General features: G+C 37.8%; 1 protein-coding gene across 8 annotated transcripts in view; it reads left to right on the plus strand.

The window, feature by feature from the left end:
- Nucleotides 1–23,010, plus strand: part of map2k5 (mitogen-activated protein kinase kinase 5) — a 244,373-nt gene that overhangs the window by 120,444 nt on the left and 100,919 nt on the right. For 7 of the 8 annotated variants that reach the window (XR_004765388.1, XM_035419104.1, XM_035419106.1 and 4 more), the window contains one exon: nucleotides 7,520–7,546. Coding sequence is in view for 7 of the 8 variants with exons in the window: in XM_035419104.1 (XP_035274995.1) it covers nucleotides 7,520–7,546 (27 nt within the window). In the remaining variant the exon portion in view is untranslated. Of the gene's footprint in view, nucleotides 1–7,519; nucleotides 7,596–9,659; nucleotides 10,653–23,010 lie in introns of those variants that run through there. The other variant, XM_035419107.1, reaches the window with a different exon arrangement.

Consider the following 23,010-nt stretch of genomic DNA (forward strand, 5'->3'; position numbering starts at 1 on the left):
ATGGCGGCACATAAAATAACCAATACCTTCTTTAAAATAAAGAAGAAGAAATGTACCATTTACAATACTAGCTTAGATTACTTTATATTCATAATTTTGGAAGAAATAAAGTGCCAAAAATGCAGATTGTCTAGGCAAAAAATCTAAAATTTATTTTTAGTTCGCAATGAAATACTGGGAGATTGCATATATACAGCAGGTTAAAGTATACTTGTCCTGGATCAAAAAATTCTTGACCACATGTTCATAAAATCTATGGGTGGATATGTAGAATTAATAAAGATCTATGAAGCAAAAACTAAGCAGTGTACCCAGCCTCTCCAAATCTACCCAAAATGTCTAAATTATGCATTGCTGTAAATCACAACAAATTCACGTATTTCAATACAAATCAACTGTTTTTACTCAAGAAACTCATTGTGCATCATTTTCAAGTGGTAATTACATGCTTTCTGTCAGTACAGTGGTCTAAAATAGCTAGGGGTCCAGAAACAAATCCAAAATATCTCCAAAAAGGAATATAGTGCTTTTTGTCCATTGTAAAGCATATAAATGAGCCCCTTATGAAGGTTTAAGATGAAACATTGATATCAGATTTAAACATAATGCTAAAATATTGTCACACATTGCTGCACAGTACCTAAATGTGCAATAATTAACTCTTGTATGTATTTCTATACTCTGTACTCTTGTATGTTTTCTTGTATGGGGATGGGACGATATGAAAACAAATTTCAACCGTTCACCACCTTTTGGCAATGTTCCAACACTCCTCATCAGTGTTGTATGCGTCACAAAAACTATTACACTACTAACCAACACTTTACATTACAGTGTGAAATATCCACATTATATAATACCAATAACCTATTTAAAGACACTCAATTTCAAAAATAACGCATATAACCAAAATATTTTGAGCAGTAATACTTACACAGCAATGATTAAATCTTATCTATGTTCAGTAGATGGAGACAGAGACAGTAAATCAATGACAGTTCTATCCGCTTCTGTTTTTCTCCAGAAAACGATGTCAGATAGGTCTATCAGCAAACATATGGCTTAGCTATGCCCAGAAGTCCTCAATAATAATAGTATTTTCCAAGAAATTACGAAAAATCGTTGACGTTTTAATGCTACCTTAGAGTGAATGCGTAAGTGAATGCGATGATAACAAAACTTTCGATTATGCTGACCAATAAAACGCTATTTCAAAAGCAAAATTATACATGTTATACATCTTTAGAAAGCTCATACTCTCACCTACTGAATAAATTAATTGTCAGTCAAGCCAGACTGTACTAAAAAGGGCGACAACGCCATAAACAACACGTGTGGTATTATGCACAGCTATTTTGGAAGGTACCCAGGCATCACAAATGCGCATATATTTCACAAACGGATTGTCCAAGACAATATATAACCACTCAGTCTCAAAAGGGACATCTCTATGCTTAAAACCAATGGTAAGGTTGTATATTTATTCAATATTTTGTCCCAGATATTGACTGTAGAATGACATGGTATAATTTTTTAAAACTATGTCTCATTGGTTGAATTTGCATTAATTATTGCGATCGCAATTTCCTGGAGGGATTAAAAAGTGGCACCAAAACAAGGCACCGAAACTTGCGTAGTGATTCGGTCCGGTCGGTGCTGACCATTAAGGCGCCGGTTTTCGGTACCCAACCTTACTTCTGACTCCTGTGTCCATGAGACATTATCCTGAAAGGCTTGGGGATCATCCAGGTATTTTTTTTTGCAAATATAAGACGAGAATTGATGTTTCCCTTGGTTAGCAGTGGTTTTCTCCCGTAGCAAGGCGGAAACCACCCTTTTTTTCCCAGTCTCTTTTTTATTGTGTAGTCATGAATATTGACCTTCGCTGTGGTTAAAGAGGCTTGAAGTTCCTTGGATGTTCTTCTGGGATCTTTTGTGTCTTCCTGGATGACTTGTCGCTGTGCTCTTGGAGAAATTTTGGCAGGCCTCAATGTGGTTCAGTAGAGTCCCAGAGCCTTAGAAATGGCTTTGTATCCCTTTCCAGACTGATATATACTGAACAAAAAACCCTCCTGTGCCACCATTTGTTTGTTTACTTTTGCTGCAGTGAACTGTTTTGGGAAAAGCTAGAAACAGGGAAATTCACTTATGCAGTAGACAAATTAACATAATGTCAAATAAGAGTCATGTTTTGTATTTGGTTCCATATCATTTGCATGCCATGACTTCCTGATGTCTGTGACCTATCAACATCATCAGAGTCTGGATATCTTATTTTCAGGTTGTCCTACAAGCGATACAAAAACTCTTTGCATTTGAATGGATCTCTATGGGAATTGGGGGGTGGAACTAGATTCAGCTGTAAATTATGCGGACAAAAATGGAACACATTTTTTGGCTAAATGGCTCTAAGTCATCAAGGGTCCAAGGTATCAAACCACCGTGCTGCTGCCAGATATGCAGTACATACTACAAGCATTGTTTCTCCTGAATATTTTTTCCATTGAGTTCGACAGGAACATTAATCAGGAGAAACAATGATTGTAGTATCTATTGCATATCTGGCAGCAGCACGGTGGTTTGAAGCTCATTTGATACCTTTTGGTGGAGAAATGAACACCCATGACTCTGGCAACAGCTCTACAGGACATTCCTGCAGTCAGCATGCTAATTGCATGATCTCTTAACTCTTGAGGCATCTGTGACATGGCGTTGAACAACAAAAAACTCAACATTTTAGGGTGGTCTTTTATTGACCCCATCATAAGGAAAACCTGTGTAGTGATCATGGCTTTTAATCAGTATCTTGATATGCCACACCTGTGCAGATAATGTATTATCTTGACAAAGGAGAAATGCTAGCTAACAGTGATATAAACAAATTTGTGGGCGAAATTTGAGAGAAATTAAATCTTTGTGCACATAGAACAAATATTTGAGGTATTATTTATTGTGCATTAAAAATGGCTGCAAAATTAAAAGTGTTGCGTTTATAATTTTGTTCAGTGTATTTCAACAAATTTTTTCTCATCTCTTCTGGAATATCCTTTGATCCTGGCAGTATGTTTATAGAAACCTTGTGGGGACTACTTCACTTTCATGTTAAGGTTCAATATGAGAGTATGGGTGTTTTTATAACTTTTTTCATTAAATGGAACCCCTCCTGTTAAGACTTGTATGGCTTAATATGTTGTAAATGCCCTCAGCTATGGAAATATATTGTAAAAACCATACAAAAGATTTCAGTTTTTTTTAACCCCAACCCTTATTTGAAATGTTGACCTATGCCATTATTTTACAGCGCACTTTGGGTAGATGACGTAAATTGTTGCACTGGAGGTGAACTCCATTGTTTTGTTCAGCAGTTGTGGTTATTAATAGTGAAAAATATTAATACAATACCACAGAATTATTTGTGTGTGATGTGTTACACGGGTTATCTGTGAAGAGGGTGGATTTAATAAACATCTTAGTGTATGAGCACATATTATCATTTAGGGATTAATCTATGCATTTAAAGGAGGTATTATCACCGGTTTAAGCTCATATCCTTATGTTGTTATTGATCCACGTCGTATATATACAATAACATTACATCAATTAAATTAATGTGGATGATGACATTAATGTGGATGTGGTGATTTCAGTTTCACCAAAAATCATAGTTTGACCCATATGATAAAGTGACTTTGAACAGTTGCTGCTGGAAAGCACAGATCTTTACTAAGGCAACTTTTCCATCTCTGTTGGCATAGGCGAGCAGTTGCCACACAGACACGATCTCTAGGCTGTCCTCGATGCCCAACACTCGTCTCCTCCGATCATCATTGTTCTGATTTATTTGATGAGGGCTGTCCTCGATGCTTTCCTCCTGAGTAATGTCCCGCTCTGGTTTGAAACGAAAAGACTGAACAGAAGACATTTTATATGTCGCTCAATGGAAGAGAGCAATGGACCGAGACCCATGCAACCATTTGATGTCATTACCCAGAGTGCATTGCGATGGTAATAACAATGGCGACCTACAAGATGAAGGATTTAAAAAAATATTTAAATAACTAAAATTTTCATGTGGTTTAAATAACATATTAATATAATTGAAGGTATATACACCATATTAAGGCCTACAAGTCTTAACAGGGCTGTTCCCTTTAAATAAATTAAATCATTTTGGAAATGTGTCTTGTGTTTACTCAGCTGCCCTTGGAATGTGGAATGTTGCATTTTATCTAAAGATTTGAAACCATTAAAAACCATTTAATTTTTTTATTTAGCAGTTTTAACTGCTAACACGCTTGTTTCATGTCCAGCACTCTGAATACCCAACACAACTGCATCAACAGTTACTTATTCAATATGCAAAATAAATTTAGTTGATTTAATTTAATTTTTATCAAAGATATCAATTATTAGTTGCCCAATTTGTTGATAAGCAGAGCAACCTGTTGGATCAACTTTTATCAAATGTATTAACAACTTACAACCAGATTAAAATTTAGAAATGTATTCAGTTACAACAAATATTCATGTCTGATCTAAAAAAAAAAAAAAGAGGTTCAACTAAAAAATATATGAATGTTGCAGACTGATTACAGTCACAAGAAATTAATGAAATAAAATACCAAACCACAGCTTTCTCCCAAAATAGTCCCATATGAAACCAAGATCAAAGTCCAAAGAAAGCCGAATATTCCAAAAAGCCAGGGATGAAAATGTAAAAATGTCAGGTGAACTACTTTCTTCCTCCTTACTCTGATTATCTAAAGAAAAGTCTGCAATTTTAAGTTATTATATGAGGGAGGCGGCGTGGTTGAGAGAGAGGGGCCAACCTGGCTACTTTAATTTGGTGAGGTGTGAAGTGAGGGTGTGTGGATGCAGACAGGGACTGTCTTATCTGAAAACTTGACAAATTTTCAAGTTTCAATTTTCATAAAGTTGCTATGTTGTTGGAAGCAGGGCTAAGCACTATGATCAGTTCAATAAAGATCAGTTTTGGGATGGCAGGTATGCCATCCCACCAAGTAATGCTTGCTGGGGCAGCATTTCCCCATACCCCGAGATGGGCAGTATTTCTGTTACTTGTATTTGAAATACGTATTTCAACTACTTTTGAGTATTTTGTATTTTGCTGATTGTAGTGACACAAATGAGCTGCAATGTTTTGGGTGCACCTAAATTAGGTGAAATTGGTGAAAGGTGAAAAATGAAAAAGTTAGGTGCACCAATGTAAAAAGTTTGTCTGGAGCTCTGTAGGCTGTTGCATAGCTAGTGGTTAGCAAGTTAGCTTGTCAGTTTGGTTGCTAATGGGAAGAGGGAGATTGGGAGCTTGTACACATTTTATGTTCATGATAACCTTATCAAGAGATGTCCATCTAATTCTTTGCACTCCCTAACTTAGTTGTTGCTCAGTTGATGAGAGCCACTTAAAATGAATAGTGGCTAGCTTCCCTTGAACAACATTAGCCTAGTAGTTATGCTGTATCACCATGTGTGCATGCGTGGATATGTGTGCAAGTGTGTTTATGCCTGGGTAAAATATGTACATATACAGTACAGGCATATGCATATACAGTAGCATTCTACTTCCTGTTCTTCCTTCCTGTATGGTGCAAACTCTCACCAGAGCCTTGTGTACATTATAAAAATCTGAATGTTCTTCCATTTTTTACAAATTCAGAATACCCAATGTTACAAATGTATTTTCCTGTATTTTGAAAATACATGTATTTTATCTTGATACATTTTCTGGCTCCAGTATTTTATATTTTATTTTGATACAGTTAGTTGAGGGGTATTTTGTATTTTGTAACAAGATACATTTTGATGTATCTTTGCCCATCTCTGCCCATACCTATACAATACTGAGAGTTTGGCACTTTCTAGCATTTCCTACAGAAATGACCAAAATGGCTCCCATCCCTTGAGAACATCAACTTCTGTACCTTCTGACCTCATGTAAACAGACAGAATTCACAAATAGCTTCTCAGGTCCACAAAATAAAGCCCATTTTGTGATTTTTTTTTCTCTACCTTTTTCTCCTGGCGATTACATCATCACAGGGCTGGCCCTAGGATTTTGGTGGCCCTACACAAGTCTGTAACCTCTCCTCAAAGTACATCTCAGATCAAAGTCGCTAATTGCAGGATACTCAAAAGTACAGGCAAAATGGACATATTAAAAAGTGCACATTATGGTCACCATGTTTTGCGTGGAAGCCAGGTAGCTTGCTAGCTAACTAACAATTGCCAAACATAATTAAAACTACTGCTTTTACAGCTGTATTGTCTTAGTTATATTTATGAAAGGTATTCTCTATCATTTCACATGCAAACCTCACATAATACTGTTTCATTACTAGGGATTGTTTCGATTTTGACAATACTCGTGTTAAAAAAAAAAATCCTTTGAAACTTGAACTGATAGTCTACTCTGTGAAGCACCTTTGTGACAGTAAAAAGGGCTATCCAGATAAAATTTAATTGAATGGCATAATCTACTTTCTATATTAAAACAACATTAACAACAGTGTAATGTGGCTTGGGTCGGAGTTTGTGGCCACACATTATTATGAGTAAATAACCAATTTGTACTGGAAGCTAAAAGATTTTTTAAAATGACACAACAGAACAGTCCTGCAGCTTTTGCTTTGGGTGTTAAAAGTTTAGTGCTAAGCTCACTGAGGTGATTCAATCCCTGTTTTCCCATACCACAAACGGCAGGGAGGGGGTGCTTGTTAAATGAATGACCAGAGCGAAACTCTGAAACTCCATATTCGGCATAGTTGTCCTGAATCATCTACTAATGAAGCTAGAACACTGAGTTTGTGTTTTCAACTCATATTTTGGTTGCAGGAGCAATGAATGTCTGAGTTGAACAATCTAGGCATGCCGGCGTGCCACTAGGGGGTTTGCGCTAAGTGGTTAAAGGCAAGTTCAAAGCAAAACATAAGCAGCTGTGCCTCCATGTTTACGATGCCACTGTGACAATGAGCCGGAAGTACATATGTGCCGTTATATATATATATTTCTTTGCAAGATCTTTTCAAAGATTTTGTGAGGGAATGCAAAAGTTTTGCGAGGATTTTCTTTTTTTTCTTACCCATGTCCCTTTAGGGCCTCTGTTGAGTGATAATTTGTCTGTAGGCTAATTTCTTTAAATCTGCACATGTAAGGGTGTAATATATTTTTCCTAATGAAAGTGATTTAGGCCACAATAATTTACACAACAATGTACTCTATGGCCACATTTCACCCCTCCTATATGTAGATATCAAATAAATAAATTCATAGCCAGGAGGTAAAATAAGATTATGAAAGATGATTTCTTGTCAGCTCCCAAATAATTCAATTTTAAAAGAAAATGTAATTATGTCATGGCATCCTGCTGGATAAGAGACAGTGTGTGTTATGTTAGAAATGTTTTATTCGGAATATAGTTCTGTAATAACAGTCTGTTTAATGTAATCTGTTGAGAGTGTTGTCGATTATGAAACACTAATACATTTTCTGTTCTTTGCAGATTCAGAAGAACCAAGGGTCTTTAATGGTGAGGGATCTCTATGCTCTGCCTGGAAGGGAAGGGGGGGCTGCAGAGCTTAACCTCTTAAGGCACAAGCCAAATTTTGCCAATCCTTGCCCATTTAGGGGGTACCCTATTTAAAGCTTTATAACTCCAGACGTGAACACCACAGAGACTTGAAAAATGGCTTAAATGAAGCAAGACATTTGTACAATTTACAATACTAACACAGATTAGTTTATATTCATAATTTTGGAAGAAATAAAGTGCCACAAATGCAATTGTTTTGACAAAAAATCCAAAATAAATTTGCACTTTTTAAGTTCGCAATGAAATACTGCGAGATTGAATATATGCAGGAGGTTAAACTATACATGTGCTAGGTCAAAAACTTCTTGACCACAAGTTCATAAAATCTAAGGGTGGATATGTAGAACTACTATAGATGTATGAAGCAAAAACTAAGCAGTGTACCCAGCATCTCCAAATCTATCCAAAATGTCTAAATTATGCATTGCTGTAAATCATAACATATCCATGTATTTCACTACAAATCAACTGTTTTGACTCAAGAAAATCACTGTTGCATAATTTTCAAATGGGAATTACAAGCTTTCAGTCAGTACAGTGGTCTAAAATAGCTAGGTGTCCAGAAACATATCCAAAATCTCTCCAAAATTGAATAAAATGTTTTTTGTCCATTATAAAGCATATAAATGAGCCCCTTATGAGGGTTTAAGATGAAACATTGCTATCAGATTTAAAAAAATAATGCAAAAACATTGTCACACAATGCGGTACAGTACCTAAATGTGTAATAATTAACTCGTGTGTATTTCTATACTCTGTACTCTCGTATGTTTTATTGTATGGGGATGAGACAACATGAAAACAATTTTCACCCGTCCACCACGTTTTGGCAATGTTCCAGCTCTGACGTCATCACTGTTGCATGCTTCACAAAAACTACACTTCCGTCTAACGCTTACATTACAGTGTGAAATATTTACATTATATAACACCACTAACCTATTTAAAAATACTCAATTTCAAAAAGAACGTATATAACCGAAATATTTTGAACGATAATACTTACATAGCAATGGTGAAATCTCCTCTATGTTCAGTAGATAGAGACAGAGAGACAGTATCAATTATATTGTTCTATTCGCTTCTGTTTTGCTCCAGAAAACGATGTCAGCTAGGTCTATCAGCAAACATATGGCTTAGCTATGTTCAGAAGTCCTCAATAATAATAGTATTTTCCAAGAAATTACGAAATATCCTTGAACATGTTTCGTTAGGTGCATCGTATTTGTCTGCTAACAAAGTGTGATTGCGTAAGTGAATGCTATGCTAAGAATATTTTCTGTTACGCTGACCTATAAAACGCTATACCGAAAGCAGAATTAGACATGTTATACATCGTTAGAAAGCTTATACTCTCGCCTACCGAATAAATGAATTGTAAATCTAGTCAGACTGTACTAAAAACGGCGACGACGCCGTAAACAACAGGTGTGGTGTTACGCACAGCTATTTTGGAAGATACCCAGGCGTCACAGATGCGCCTATATTTCCCAAACGGATTGTCCAAGACAATATATGACCACGCAGTCTCAAAAGGGACATCTCTACACGTAAAACCAACAGTAAGGTTTTATATTTATTCAATATTTAGTCCCAGATATTGACTGTAGAATGACATGGTATCATTTTTAAAAACTTTTTCTCGTTTATTTCGTTATTCAGTGAGCAGCGTTTTCACTGCTGTATAGGCATATCTTAGGGCTATTGTCGGGTTTATCTTGTTGCTATGACGGAATACGATTTTTTAGTGGTGAAAGAATATTTTTATGAATGCCAAGATAGACAATATTGTCCATTATGTCAAGGGTGGGGGGTGTTTTTTAGATGAGACTGCAGGGAGGGGGTGTGTGTTAAATGAACGACGGGAGCGACAATGGTGGGGCTGCGAAACTCCGTTTTCGGCATAGTTGTCATGTATCATCTACTAATGAAACGGAAACAACGCGTTTCTGTTTTCATCTCACACTTTGGTTGCAGTAGCACCGAATGTTTGAGTTTAGTAATTTAGGCACGCGGGCGTGCCCACCACTAGGGGCTGTGCGCTAAGAGGTTAAACTGCATTTTATCAATAAAAAATCAACAAGCAGTAAGCACTTAACTAACAGTGCTATTTATTTGTTTAGCGAATGCGAAGTGCTTAAGCAAAGCAGTTGCCACCTATTCTCCTGTATGGAGAGTGACTAGTCCTCTTAGTTTTTGGAGAGGACTGGCTTCAATGATATGCTCCATTGTTTGCTCCTCTCCACAAGCACTCAGTGGACTTAGGCTGCTGTCCCCCCTGTGAAGACTGGCTAAGCAGGGGCCATAGCCAGTCCAGAATTTATTGAGTGCTGAACATTTTTTTAATGCCTGGGACTTGTTTGGTTGGGTAACCAAAATGCAGTTGTGCTAGTTAGCAGCTGTCATTTTCCCATCTAGTGCCTCCGCTGTTAAAATAGCAAATGACCCTGTGCCAAAGTGGGGGGGGGGTTGGTCTTTAAATGAGTGTATTGCTATTTTGATGCAACTACAAGTGTTTGCACTATGACTAACCAAAATGTGGTGTGAGCACTAGTGGTGTGTCGTTCATGAACAATTTGTTCTTTTTGAACAAATTATTGTTAATTGTTTATGGCTGTTCTTATACTGCATTGTGGACCTGTATTTTTTTTTTCTTACATCCGTCTGTAATGAGAAGAATGACAATAATGCAACTTGAACAATTTTTAATTTTAATTGACTGTAGTTAAAATGATAGCAACAGTTCTGGCACAAATCATGGACAGAGACAGAGTTTGATGATTAATTCAGTATTTTACAATGATCTCTCTTTTTGGCATAAATGTAATAAACCTAATATCAATAAAAAACAAAAATGTAGAAATAATTAGCATTCAGTGAAACACGCAATAATCATTACACATTCCTATATGTATTATCATACTGACATAATTGAGTAGTCTAACATACTGTATCATACCGGTGGAAATCTTATAGCTTGATGTATTGCTTTGTCCTGTATTTTTCTACATAAAACAAATTATGTTTGCTGATGCTCACAGAATATGATTACCACTCGTTGTCAATGGTTTTGCCAAGAATGGTGTAGAAGAACTTGACTGGCCTGCGCACAGAGCCACAGTGCCCGACCTCATTAATGCTCTTCTGGCTGAATGGATGCAAATCCGTGCACCAATGCTCCAACATCTAGAATAAAGCCTTTCCAGAAGAGTGGAGGTTATTATGGCAACAAATATGGGACCAACTTCATATTAATGCCCATAATTTTGGATGAGATGTTGGATGTCAGGTTTCTACATATTTTGGACATGTAGTGTACTAATCGTGTGTGAGAATATACATATAGAAGGGTATATAGGAGGTGGTTTTACCTCTTCTATACCCTTCCGTATGTATGTGGTATTTACATTCTATATCAAGATGTGACAACTGTGTTGCATGTGGACAGACTTGCTGTTTACTCGCTTAGCAATGTCTATGAGTAAGTAAAGCAAGTCATACCTGTGCTGATTTGGAACCAGAAGACAAATAATGGAAATTAAAGTATTTAAAACATGATGAAACCACCACTCATCCAATCCCGCTCAGTTCAGTTAAGCCATACCATTGTGAATTAATAATGGACTCTGCGTTTATCATTTTTCTTTCTTTCATCTCCGCAACACAGAGTCAGTTTACTTCACTGGCATTGGTTTTATTTTGTTCAGTGAAACAAAAGATATTATTATGATTATTTCTTAGTTATAGAATGTAGCATTTAAGCTACTTAGCCACAAGTTTAATAGGAAATGAAACTGACCCATACTTATCATATAGGCAATGTTCTAATTCTGAATGAAAGAAAACTCAAACAAATTGTTGGAATTTCTTAACAAAAATGATGGTGAAGATAAATGACAGAGTCGGGAGTTCCTTTTTATAATTCAATAGGATGACTGGTCGGGAAGAGGTACAAGTACGATCTTCAAAAGTATGAAGTCCAATACATGAGTTTATATAGTTTTCGGAGACAAAGAACTGTTGTTCCAGCCTATGCAAAGATTTCATTTACTAGCCAATCATAAATTAGGATCAGGGAGCCCATACCAAGACTTGACTATGCGGGCTGTGGGACAAGCAAGGATTCATTAAAATATGTTTATTTTCTGAATCCAGTGGTTCCAACAGTCAGTGGCCATGTTAAAATTTTCAGCACTCTGAATACTGAACACAAGCGATATTGCGTGCTAATACCCCTTATTAACCTATATGTAAAATATATATTTTTTTATTTAATAATAATAATTATAATTATTATTATTATTATTATTATTGAAAATGACAATTATCAATTAAATCACCAAATTCATTGATAGGTCAGTGCACTGGTGTAATCAACAAACACGTCAAAACAAGCTGTATATAAGGTTTCAAGATTAAATAATTGAATTCAATATGAAGCAATCAATTAGCTAAATTAATTGAAATCATACATTCTTTATTGAATGCAGGCACACTACTTCTAAATTACATAACAGAAGACATTACACAAAACATTAAACAATTAATCTATAAATACCAGAAAAGAGAGTGAGAGATGGATAAGCCAACCTTGCGAAAGTATCACCCACTTCCAGTTCAAGCGCAACGGGATGAAAGAAAACCAGCTAAAAAAACACAACCAAGGAACCACCACCAAAATAAAAAGAGAAAAACTCTTCTTCAAGGCCCCGAAACCAACACAACACAACTTTTTCCTGTGGCCATCTTAAATACCTTACCCAGCATGGCTTGAGGATGTTTGCCCTTATTGGGCGATGCTGAGTTAAGGTGTAGGAGAGAAGGAAAGGAGGGTCAGACTCATTTATGACAAGGACTGGCCTACCTAAAGATTGCATTCAAACTTAAAGAGGAATTGGGAAAGGGAAATGTTAGGCATGTAGCCATGCTGGGTCTCCGACCCTCAATATGACATCCTGTGTCCTTTGGTTTGTCTCTTCTGAGGAGGTGAGACCCATAGATTGTCTGCCTAGATTAGGGTATCAGTGGATTTGAAATCACCATTGCTTTTTATTGCTTGTGACAGGGAGGCCGAGCCACATTCTTATTCACCATTTCCCTCTCTAAGGCTATAATTTAAGCACTCCGTATCTGACAGGGCCTAGAGGTCCTTTAATCTCCTAAAGCACTTTTATTTATACTACAGCTGGAGAATCTCCTCTGGCTTACATTCCAACTGGAACATGGCATGAGGTGCAACAGCATACACTTAGATATATAGACTTTTAACAGTAAATTTTCAGAAGTACGTTTATCAAGTCTATATGATATTTTATATAATTGCTTGTATAACATTTTCAGTGGGTCAGTTTTTTAATCACAACCCAGCACTCCCACCTCTTGAAACAAAATTCTGAGATATCAGACATACTTTCTTAAAATACAATTAGATACTTTAAGAAAAGGGGAAGGGGAATTGGGATAAGGTTAGTCTGCCTCACAGGTTTGATTAGTATCTCTGTGAATGCTAGCATTCTCAAAGATACCCCTCTCAGTTCTTCGGCAGGGAAATTGTTTGTTTTCCTTCAGTAATCTGTTTTGGAGGTGTATTGATGAATGTCATTTGAACGAACACAAAAAAATAACATGACTATAAAAGTCAGGCACCACAAGGCTTAAATTTTTCTGATCATTAACTTACATACTAAATATGCATATAATCTACAACCATTCTCCTAAATGTATAATATAAAAAATGTATATGTAAAAAAAAAAAAGCTATAATCAGAGTGACAATAGAAAGTGGCAAAACAATTTGAGAAAATAAATTTGAATGAAATTCCAGTCCCAGCAATAGCTTGACCTGCTTGGAACACTTTAATAACAGTGAATCTTTTCTGGACCTCTTTTACAAGACCTTTTGCACTATGGACACTTTTTTCAGCTTTATGATTTCAACCTTAGCATTAACATTTACATGCAAAGTTCAAAGTTCCCATTTCATGGGCCCTAATGCTATCACTTAGATTTTCCAATTTGTCTATTTCATAATCTATGCTCACTGACCATATATGTGACTCTTAAGTGAAAATTAGGAATATGCAGGGTCTGTAAAAGAACTTGTCCCATATAGGTCAAAGAGTAAGGGTTTGGGGTAAAACAGACTGGTCTCCTAGAACAATAGTTTTCACTAATAATCACTTCGCCTGTCCCACACCAGTAAGTGTGTGATAATTTGTACCACCCAGAGATTTGGCCACTTCAAAACTGTTGAACCAACCGGAGATATCAGTAGATAGGATCACGTGACATGACAGGTGAACATGGCGTGCTAGGTGATTGCTACTCATCAGACCGAAATTTGTTCGTCCAAAATAACCTGTTAAATAGATATTTTTCCTGATTAATTACTCAAACTCCGCAGTCTGAAGTCGGCATTAAACAAATGTCTACCCAAGAACGTAAAACCAGGCAGACAGCAAAGTCCCAGAAGAAAAAAGACCACAAGTCTGCTCACACAATGCTCACACAATGGAATCATCAGAAGACATCCAAGATGAAACGCTGCGATGGGCTCAGTGTCTGTGTTCGGAGAAACAGGATATCAAAAAGGGATTTGAGAATAAATTTGATACTCTCCAGAAGTCTATCCAGACAATGAGTAAAGGCACTTAACAGAATCTCTAATGCTGAGAAACACATAAGTTCCCTAGAAGACCAAGCCAACACCGACGGTGCGACGGTAAAACAACTGTCCAAGGTCGTGAAACTTTTGCATGAACGGCTTATTGATCTCGAGAGCAGAGGAAGAAGGAATAACATCAGACTCACCGGGCTGAAGGAAGGCGCTAAACAAAATCCTCCGATATATTCTGGATTTAGAAGATAGCGACCCGCTCCCCGAGATCGACCGGGCTCATCGGACCCTCAGACCCAAATCGAACCCCGGAGAACCCCCTCAAACCATCATCGTGCACCTGCTTTGGTGGGGCGACAGACAGATCATCTTACAGGCCTCTAGAAAGAAGCAGACGTTGCTTTGGGAGGGCCAGCGCTTCTTCGTTCGACAGGATTTGGCAATGGAGGTCCAAAAACAAAGCGCTGCCTACAAGGATATCATTGACAAAGTGAAGACCACCGGTCTGCAATTTGGATTACTTCATCCTGTGAAGTTTGTTATTGTTATTGTTATTATTATTGTTATTGTTAATGTTTTTGTTGCGTCTGTATGATAACAGCACGTGAAGTTAATCATCCAAATAGAAACAAAAGTTAATTTCATCTTGTCGAGCTCCGCCGGCGGAGCTCTCGACCCCAGAGGGTTAACACAACACTGCCAATGATGATCCAGTGACAGCACTAACCGCTCAGTCCACCAGAGACTCTATAGCTATGCCCGCCACCCACTCCTGCCCCTCAAATATAGGAGAGACTAAAAAGATACGTTTTGAGCCTAGCTTTAAATAAAGTGATAGTGTTTGCGCCCCGAACATGGGCAGGCAACTTGTTCCACAGGAGGGTAGCACAATTGGAGAAGGCTCTACCACCTATGGTACTTTTAGCTATTCTAGGAATAACAAGGAGGCCTGCACCCTGCGAATGGAGCATTCGTGAGGGAATATAAAGAAGAAGTAAATCATTTAGAGGGCATGTTTATAAGTTAGTAGACTGTCTTTCCAGTCCTGGAGGAATACCTGTAATTTAGTAGAATGCCATTTGTGCTCAAGTTGGCATGAAGATTGTTTGAGAGCACGAGTAGGGTCATTGTACCTGGGTGCTAATTTCTTATAGCGGACTTTCCTCTTCATAAGAGGTGCGATAGTATCCAGGGTTCTGGAAAGTACATAATTTATGTTGTCTGTCAGCTGATAAATTGAGCTAATGCTTGCATTCTTGTATGCGTGTGGGCGGGAGCCCATGTAAATGGAATGTAAATGGAATTCAGAACATTGTCAAAAGATATAAAATCTTGATATTGACATAGCCACGTTACAGGAGACCCATTTGAATATGGAAGAATCACTCAAATTAAAGCAAAGATGGGTGGGCCAAATGTTCTCCACCCCAAAATCTAGAGGCACTAGAGGTGTTAGTATTTTGATATCTAAGAAAATATCCTTTAATCTAATTGATTTGTTTAGTGATAAGGAAGGTCGATATTTGGTGTTACATGGTACATTGCAGAATGAAAAATGCACACTAGTTAATATTTATGCACCAAATTCTCCCTAAGCATCTTTTCTGTGTCCTCTTGGCACCCTCTTGGCACAGTATGCTGACAGCCCTATTCTGTTGGGTGGTGATTTTAATCTACTTAAAGATGCCTCAGTAGACCGCTCAGGCCACCCTCTTCCAATAAACAGAACACTACCAAGCGCCTTTAAAGAGTTGTTAGAATCACTGGTATTGGCTGATGTATGGCGGTTACTGAATCCTCACTCCCGTGAATATACATTCTATTCCAAGGTGCACAACTCTTATTGTAGAATTGACTACCTCTTAACATCCAGCTCTCTTATTGAAAATGTAATTAATGCTGAAATACATAGTATAGTTATATCAGATCATGCCCCCCAGTCAATTACTTTTAGCCTAATTGCTGACGAAAACAAATCTAAACAATGGAGATTCAATAATTCACTGTTAAAAGATGATACTTTTATCTCCCTTATTGAAAAGAAAATAGACAAATTTATAACTATAAATGTAGACTCTGTTTCCTCAAACTGTATGGGAGGCCTTTGAGGCCACCTGCCGAGGTTGGATAATCAGTCATGTATCAGCCAAGCGCAGGAAAGCTATTGAAAAGAAAAATAATTTACTAACGGAACTAGAAACAATGGAGGTGCAACATATGCAGGGTCCTAAAAATCAGCTACTTCAGAAAGCTCTACTCACAGTAAGGGCTGACTTGTAAGCAATACTACATGAAGAGACTGCCTTTTCTCTTTATCGACTCCGTAGGAAACACTTTGAGTGTGGTGACAAAATAGGAAAGATGCTTGCTCTTCATCTTAAACAGCTGGAGAGAAAACGGTCAATTCAAAGAGATTCTAAAGGTATCATTATAAATGATCAAAAGTTAATTAACCATGCATTCAAAGATTTTTATTCCAATTTATATCAAGCTGAGTGCACAGTACAAGATCATAGCTTGGATCATTTCTTGAAAAATGTCCCACTTCCTGTATTAAATGTAACTCAGAAAGATGAGTTGGAGACTCCCATTATACCTAACGAAATAGAGTTTGCTATAAAATCTCTTTCATCTGGTAAGACCTCTGGAGGTGACGGTTTCACTATCGAATTTTATAAAAGGTTTTCTGGATGTGTTGTCTCCATTGTTGGTTAAGTTGTACAATGACATAATAGAAAATCAGTCAATGCCATTGACAATGCGTACCGCCACAATATGTCTTCTTCCAAAACCCAAGAAAGACCACCAGTTAATGAGCAATTTCCGACCTTTAAGTCTCCTAAACAACGATTATAAAGTGTTTGCAAAAGTCCTTGCTCTTTGTCTGGAGAAAGTTATTCCATCTCTAGTGAATCTGGACCAGGTGGGATTCGTAGCTGGGCGTCAGTCAGTTAACATGAGGAGGCTGTCTCAGGTAATGTTTAGTGCTAGCTCTCTCCGGCGACCAGTGATTGCAATATCGCTGGACGCCAAGAAAGCCTTTGACAGGATAGAATGGCCATATTTATTTAATATTTATCAAAATTTGGATTTGGTCCCGTCTGTATAAAATGATTTAGAGCACTCTACCATGAACCAGTCTCCTCAGTCAGAAGCAACAACATTCTTTCTGACCCTTTCCATCTATATCGGGGGACACGGCAGGGGTGCCCAATATCCCCTTTAATATTTATTTTAGCCCTTGAGCCCTTAGCCTGTGCTATTCGTGAAAATCCAGAAATAATGGGTATCTCAGTGGACGGACATCAGTTCAAAATTAATTTATACGCTGATATTCTATTGACATTATCTGATCCACTTACCTCTATGCCCAAGGTGTTAGAGATAATCAAATCATTTAGCTTATTTTCAGGATATAAAATATATTGGAATAAAAGTGAAGCCATCCCGCTAAATTATTTTACTTGTTCTGTTCATTTAGGCTCTGCCCCTTTTGTCTGGAAACCTGAAGGAAAGAAATACTTAGGCATAAATATCAGAACACCAATAAACAAGATTTTCGAATTCAATGGTCCAGGTTTACTAAGAACCATTAGAGATGATTTGAGAAGATGGACAACTCAACCTTTGTGGGGAAGGGTAGATATATTAAAAATGAATGTCCTCCCAAGATTGGCTTACATCATATCCTACATTCCCCTTTAAATCTCTCAATTGGTTTGGTTTAAAGAAATAAATACTATATTTTCTCAATTTCTATGGAAAGATAAAAAACCTGGAATAAATCATAAGACGTTGTCTATGCCGAGGAGTAAAGATTGGGTGTGCCTGACTTGTATCTCTGTTACCTTTCATGCAATGCCAGATTCCCCATTGAATGGGGTTATGGAGGTACAACTTCAAAAGCAAACTGGGATTGGCTGGAGGGACAGATAATCACAGAGCATAACAAATATTTTTCTAGCATCTTTATGGTATTGTCCCAAACCAATTGCAAGGTTGAATAATCCATTGATACAATTCTCTGTTAGTGTGGTTAAAATTATATACAGGAGGTTAGGTACCATGGGTACTTCTCTCCCTTCATGTCCACTATGGAAAAATCCGCTTCCTTCAGCAGGCGGTAACCCGTTGATCAACATACCTATGCAAGGATATAACATACACCAAGTAGGTCAAATTGTGAAGGACAATACCATAATCCCATTTTCAGAAATGATAACAAAATTCAATCTGAATTAGGGCTGTCAATCGATTAACATTTTTAATCAAATTAATTACATGATATGCTGATTAATTAATCAAATTAATCGCATATATTAATATTTGCTTGGAAAAGTCCCCAAATGAAGATATTTCAACTCAAAAACATTACATTATTGTGGCACATGAGTAAAGCATTGAATAGAAATATCAAAAGAGGCATTAGAAATCAATAAATTGTTTTATTTCCAATCATTTTTTCCAAATACATTTCTTTTTATCATTGAACATAAGCCTATAAGATAAGCCTAAAATGTGGCCAAAAGGTTTTTTTTAAAATTATTTAACATAAGCTTATCACTTAAAGTAATAATCTCAAAGATTTTCATTTAAATAAATGTCTGTTAAGTCACTATCTATCACTGAATTAGGTAACACAATGGTGATTGAGCCTATTATTATATTAATTTATATTATTATTATTATTTTTATTGTTGTTATTATAATTTATGATTAAAGAACTGGGTGTCTGTGGCGACATTCCCGGGAGAACATCACAAGTGGCGCACAGTTAGTGACGCGTTTTCCATCACCCATAAGTGGTTGGTTCGCCAGAGAGGGTAGGCGGAGCTAACGCAACAGACTCGCTCTTCAACTCACTTGTGTGTGAGCGGCGTACTCAGAGACTGTATAAAAATAGGGCATACTGTTTTTTTCCAGTGTCTGCTAGCGTTACAATAACAGTGAAGTGGGGGGGGCATTAACCCCAGGGTATAGGTGGAGCAGAGCCGGGTTTGATTTCTGTTTAAAGATGTCAAGCTGGAGAAAACTAAATAAAAAAAATACGGCAGTATGGATTAGCGTTGTTATTATTTTATTATGCTTCCTCATATGTCCCTTCAGCCTTGATGCCTTTTTTTGATGAAATCTCCTTTGTTTCTGTTTTATTCTTCTTGTTCTGATTGCTAATTTAACATTCAGCTCAGCTTTCTTTTTGAACAGTTTAGCTAGCAAAACCAGAAACACCAGGGGTAACATTTTGCAAGGCAGTTGTTTCGAAAATATCACACAACAATCATTCATGAGAAAGACAATATTTATTGTGCACGAGATAGATAATTGCACGAGCCACAGCAAATCCCACGGATTCTTCTCTGCACTGCAGTGTAAAGATGTTCATACCGAGCAAAAGGTAGATAAAGAACGTCTGTGGAAATTGATCATCACTAATTCTACCCCAGGTCTGCTACAGCATTTTAACCCGGCTCGGCAGTGTAAAGACAGCTTAAGTTAGTCTAATGTTAGACAATGAATGAGTATGTACATAACGTTAATTTTATAACAACCATTTTTTATTCAGTAAATAGTAAGTGTTATAGTTTGCGTGGCCCAGGTGCGAACTGACTGACGTCACACAGGCGACACTGGTTGGATCCGGTTGGATCTCTGGGAAGTGAGGTCCAAAAACACACCTGCAATTACCGCTTCTCGCCATTGGTACCGCCAAAGAGAACGAAACTGAGATCTTCGAGATTGTAACTTTAAGTACCAATTTGGCCATAACAGTCTTTTTCCCACGGTGCGCAGGAACTGGACATTTTGTGGGACGCATGCGCAGGTGGTGGTTCATTTAGTAGGACGCATGCGCAAAATCACCACTTCGAATGGCACAAGATTTTTAAACACAGCTTTATCGCCTAACATTACTTTAGCTAACCCTAAAATGTTCGCGTTTCGCCTACTTTAGTTAACCTAGTTAGCGCGTACCACCGATACAGATGTATGGACACACGGAGGACAACAAATAATGTTACAGAGGTGAGGACATGCCATCGCTAGCTAGCTATATAGTTAGCCAAGTTTTACTCATGATACTTTTTACAGGTGCGCCATGGGTCTGGACGGTTGAGTGCTTGTTTAACTATTTAACATACTATTTACATGTGCAACTAACGCACTGACCAGTTGGAATTGTGCAACGCACGGTGTCAGAAAATGCGTTTGTAAATTCACTCCAGTGGTGTCAGTGGCACCCTGAGTGCTCTCTTGTCGTTTAGAAATTAGCACTGCGCTCAGAGGCTCAGAGCCACACCAACCGCTCCAGCTTGAGTGGGACAGAATTTGGAGGCACTCAGTATCACTGTCCAAATGTGTAAGATTTAGGGTAATACAATTGAAACTACTGCAGAGAGCATACATCACCCCCTCTAGACTTCAAAATATGGATCAAACCCTCTCAGGCTTATGCTGGCATGGTTGTGGGGAGGTGGACACCCTTGTGCACTCTATGGCTCTGTCCAGCTGTTAAGGCCCTCTGGGATGTAGTTAGAGATACACTTTCAAAAATGCTTGCTGGACATCCAGCCCAATGGCATTCATTGTACATCTGCACAAAAAATTGTAGCATTAGCATGCCTTGCAACAAAATGCATAATTCTTATGAATTGGAAAGTTAGAAAAGCCAATTGTTTTAACTTGTATAAATGGTTGGAGGATTTTCTGAACTTTATAAGCATGGAAGAAGCTGCATCATCTCTTTTATATCTGGATAGGGGAGGGAATGGCTTATGGGACACAATAAGGTCATTCCTGGACTCACAACATCTTGCCCTCTTCTCTTTGTAATATAACAAGGTCATTATTGGACTCACAATATTCACTCCTGGTCTCAACCATCTTGTCTGGTCCTGTAAAGTAATGCTTTTTTTTTATTTTTTAAATAAACTATATATATATATATATATATGTGTATATATATATATATATATATATATATATACACACACTCACCGGCCAGTTCATTAGGTGACAGGAGTGGCACCCGGTGTGGTCTTCTGATGCTGTAGCCCATCTGCTTTAAGGTTTGACGTGGTTTGCATTCAGCGATGCTCTTCTGCATACCTCGGTTGTAACGAGTGGTTATTTGAGTTACTGTTGCCTTTCTATCAGCTCGAACCAGTCTGGCCATTCTCCTCTGACCTCTGCCATCAACAAGGCATTTCCGCCCAGAGAACTGCCGCTCACTGGATATTTTCTCTTTTTCGGACCATTCTCTGTAAACCCTAGAGATGGTTGTGCATGAAAATCCCAGTAGATCAGCAGTTTCTGAAATACTCAAACCAGCCTGTCTGGCATCAACAACCATGCCACATTCAAAGTCACTTAAATCACCTTTCTTCCCCATTCTGATGCTTGGTTTGAACTTCAGCAGATCGTCTTGACCATGTCTACATGCCTAAATGCATTGCGTTGCTGCCACGTGATTGGCTGATTTAGATATTTGCGTTAACGGGTGCAGTTTGCAGTTGAACAGGGGTACCTAATGAAGTGGTCGGTGAGTGTATGTAGTATATATAAATAAGTGTATTTATGTGTTGGAGCAAAGCATGTGTTGATGTAAGATCATGTGCATGCATTTGTTCCTATGGACACACTGTGTGTTAAATGGAAATGCATGCATAAAATAATTTAACACTGTAACCCTCCGCCTCCCTCCTTCCACTGGTTTGTCATGTCTGTGCAATAGCCACATCCTTGAATTGTCATACTGATTTTCTTGTGTGTTTGTCTGTCATGGAAAATCTATAATAAAATCTAAATAAATAAAAAATAAAAAAAAATAAAAACTGTTGAACCAAAAAAAAGTCTGCAAACTTGTAGGGCAGATTGTTTCTGGATTTTACCACCATTTCACTGTTCCTTTCAGATGTTCTTTGAAAGGCAAGATAACTTCCAGGTATGATTAAGTTGTGGTGTCTACTCAGCTGGATGTTTAGCTTCTTGAGTGTTCATGTTGTAGAGGTGAAATGTGCTGGGGACTGTTTTTGCTGGGCTTGATTTTAGATGCCTGGTCTTTCAGTACTGCTTCAGTTTTCAGATGTCTTCAGTTAGTACCTGCTCCAGTGAGTTGAATTCGGGTGTGTGAGTTGCTGGGCAGATATCATTGGGTCAGTGAATTTGTGGGACCTAGTTTCAGGTAGGCTGCGTACAGGTTGAACACAACCTGTACACAACCTCGGGGAGGCTCGGGGAAAGGATTGATCCTTGTGGGAGCCTGTTTGTCTGTCTCCTTTATGCCTTTTTGTTCTGTTTGAGGTATAGTCTGAACCTTTGGTTGGTAAGCAGGGTTTTTATTGGTTCTGTTGCCCAAACCTTTGTGGCTGGTGGTATCATCGGTGGCTGCAAAGTCAAACAACAGTGTTCTTTTCTTTGGCTTGTTCTGAAAGCCATTCTCAATGTAGGCAGTGAGGGCCAGTACTTGTTCCCCACTCCCCCCTGTAGAATCCAACCTCTACTCCTGAAGAAATGCATTGGAGGATACGGTGTTCAAGGATTTTAAAGAGAACGCAGATTAGGGAGATAGTTTTCTTATACTTTATGGTCTTTTCCAGGCTTTGGTTTGGCAATGACTTTTGCGGCCTGCCATTTCTTTGTGATTGAGTTTGTGTGTCTGATTCTAGTGTAGAAAAATTATACCTCAAGGGCCCAGATGTTTTATAAACTCTGGCAAAATGTTGTCATATCCTGCTGCCTTTCAGACTTGTGAGAGTTTTTCCAGTTAAGGAACCTGTTAAAAGGCTTC

This window comes from Anguilla anguilla, chromosome 5, assembly GCF_013347855.1.
Source record: "Anguilla anguilla isolate fAngAng1 chromosome 5, fAngAng1.pri, whole genome shotgun sequence".
Classification (NCBI taxonomy): Eukaryota; Metazoa; Chordata; class Actinopteri; order Anguilliformes; family Anguillidae; genus Anguilla; species Anguilla anguilla.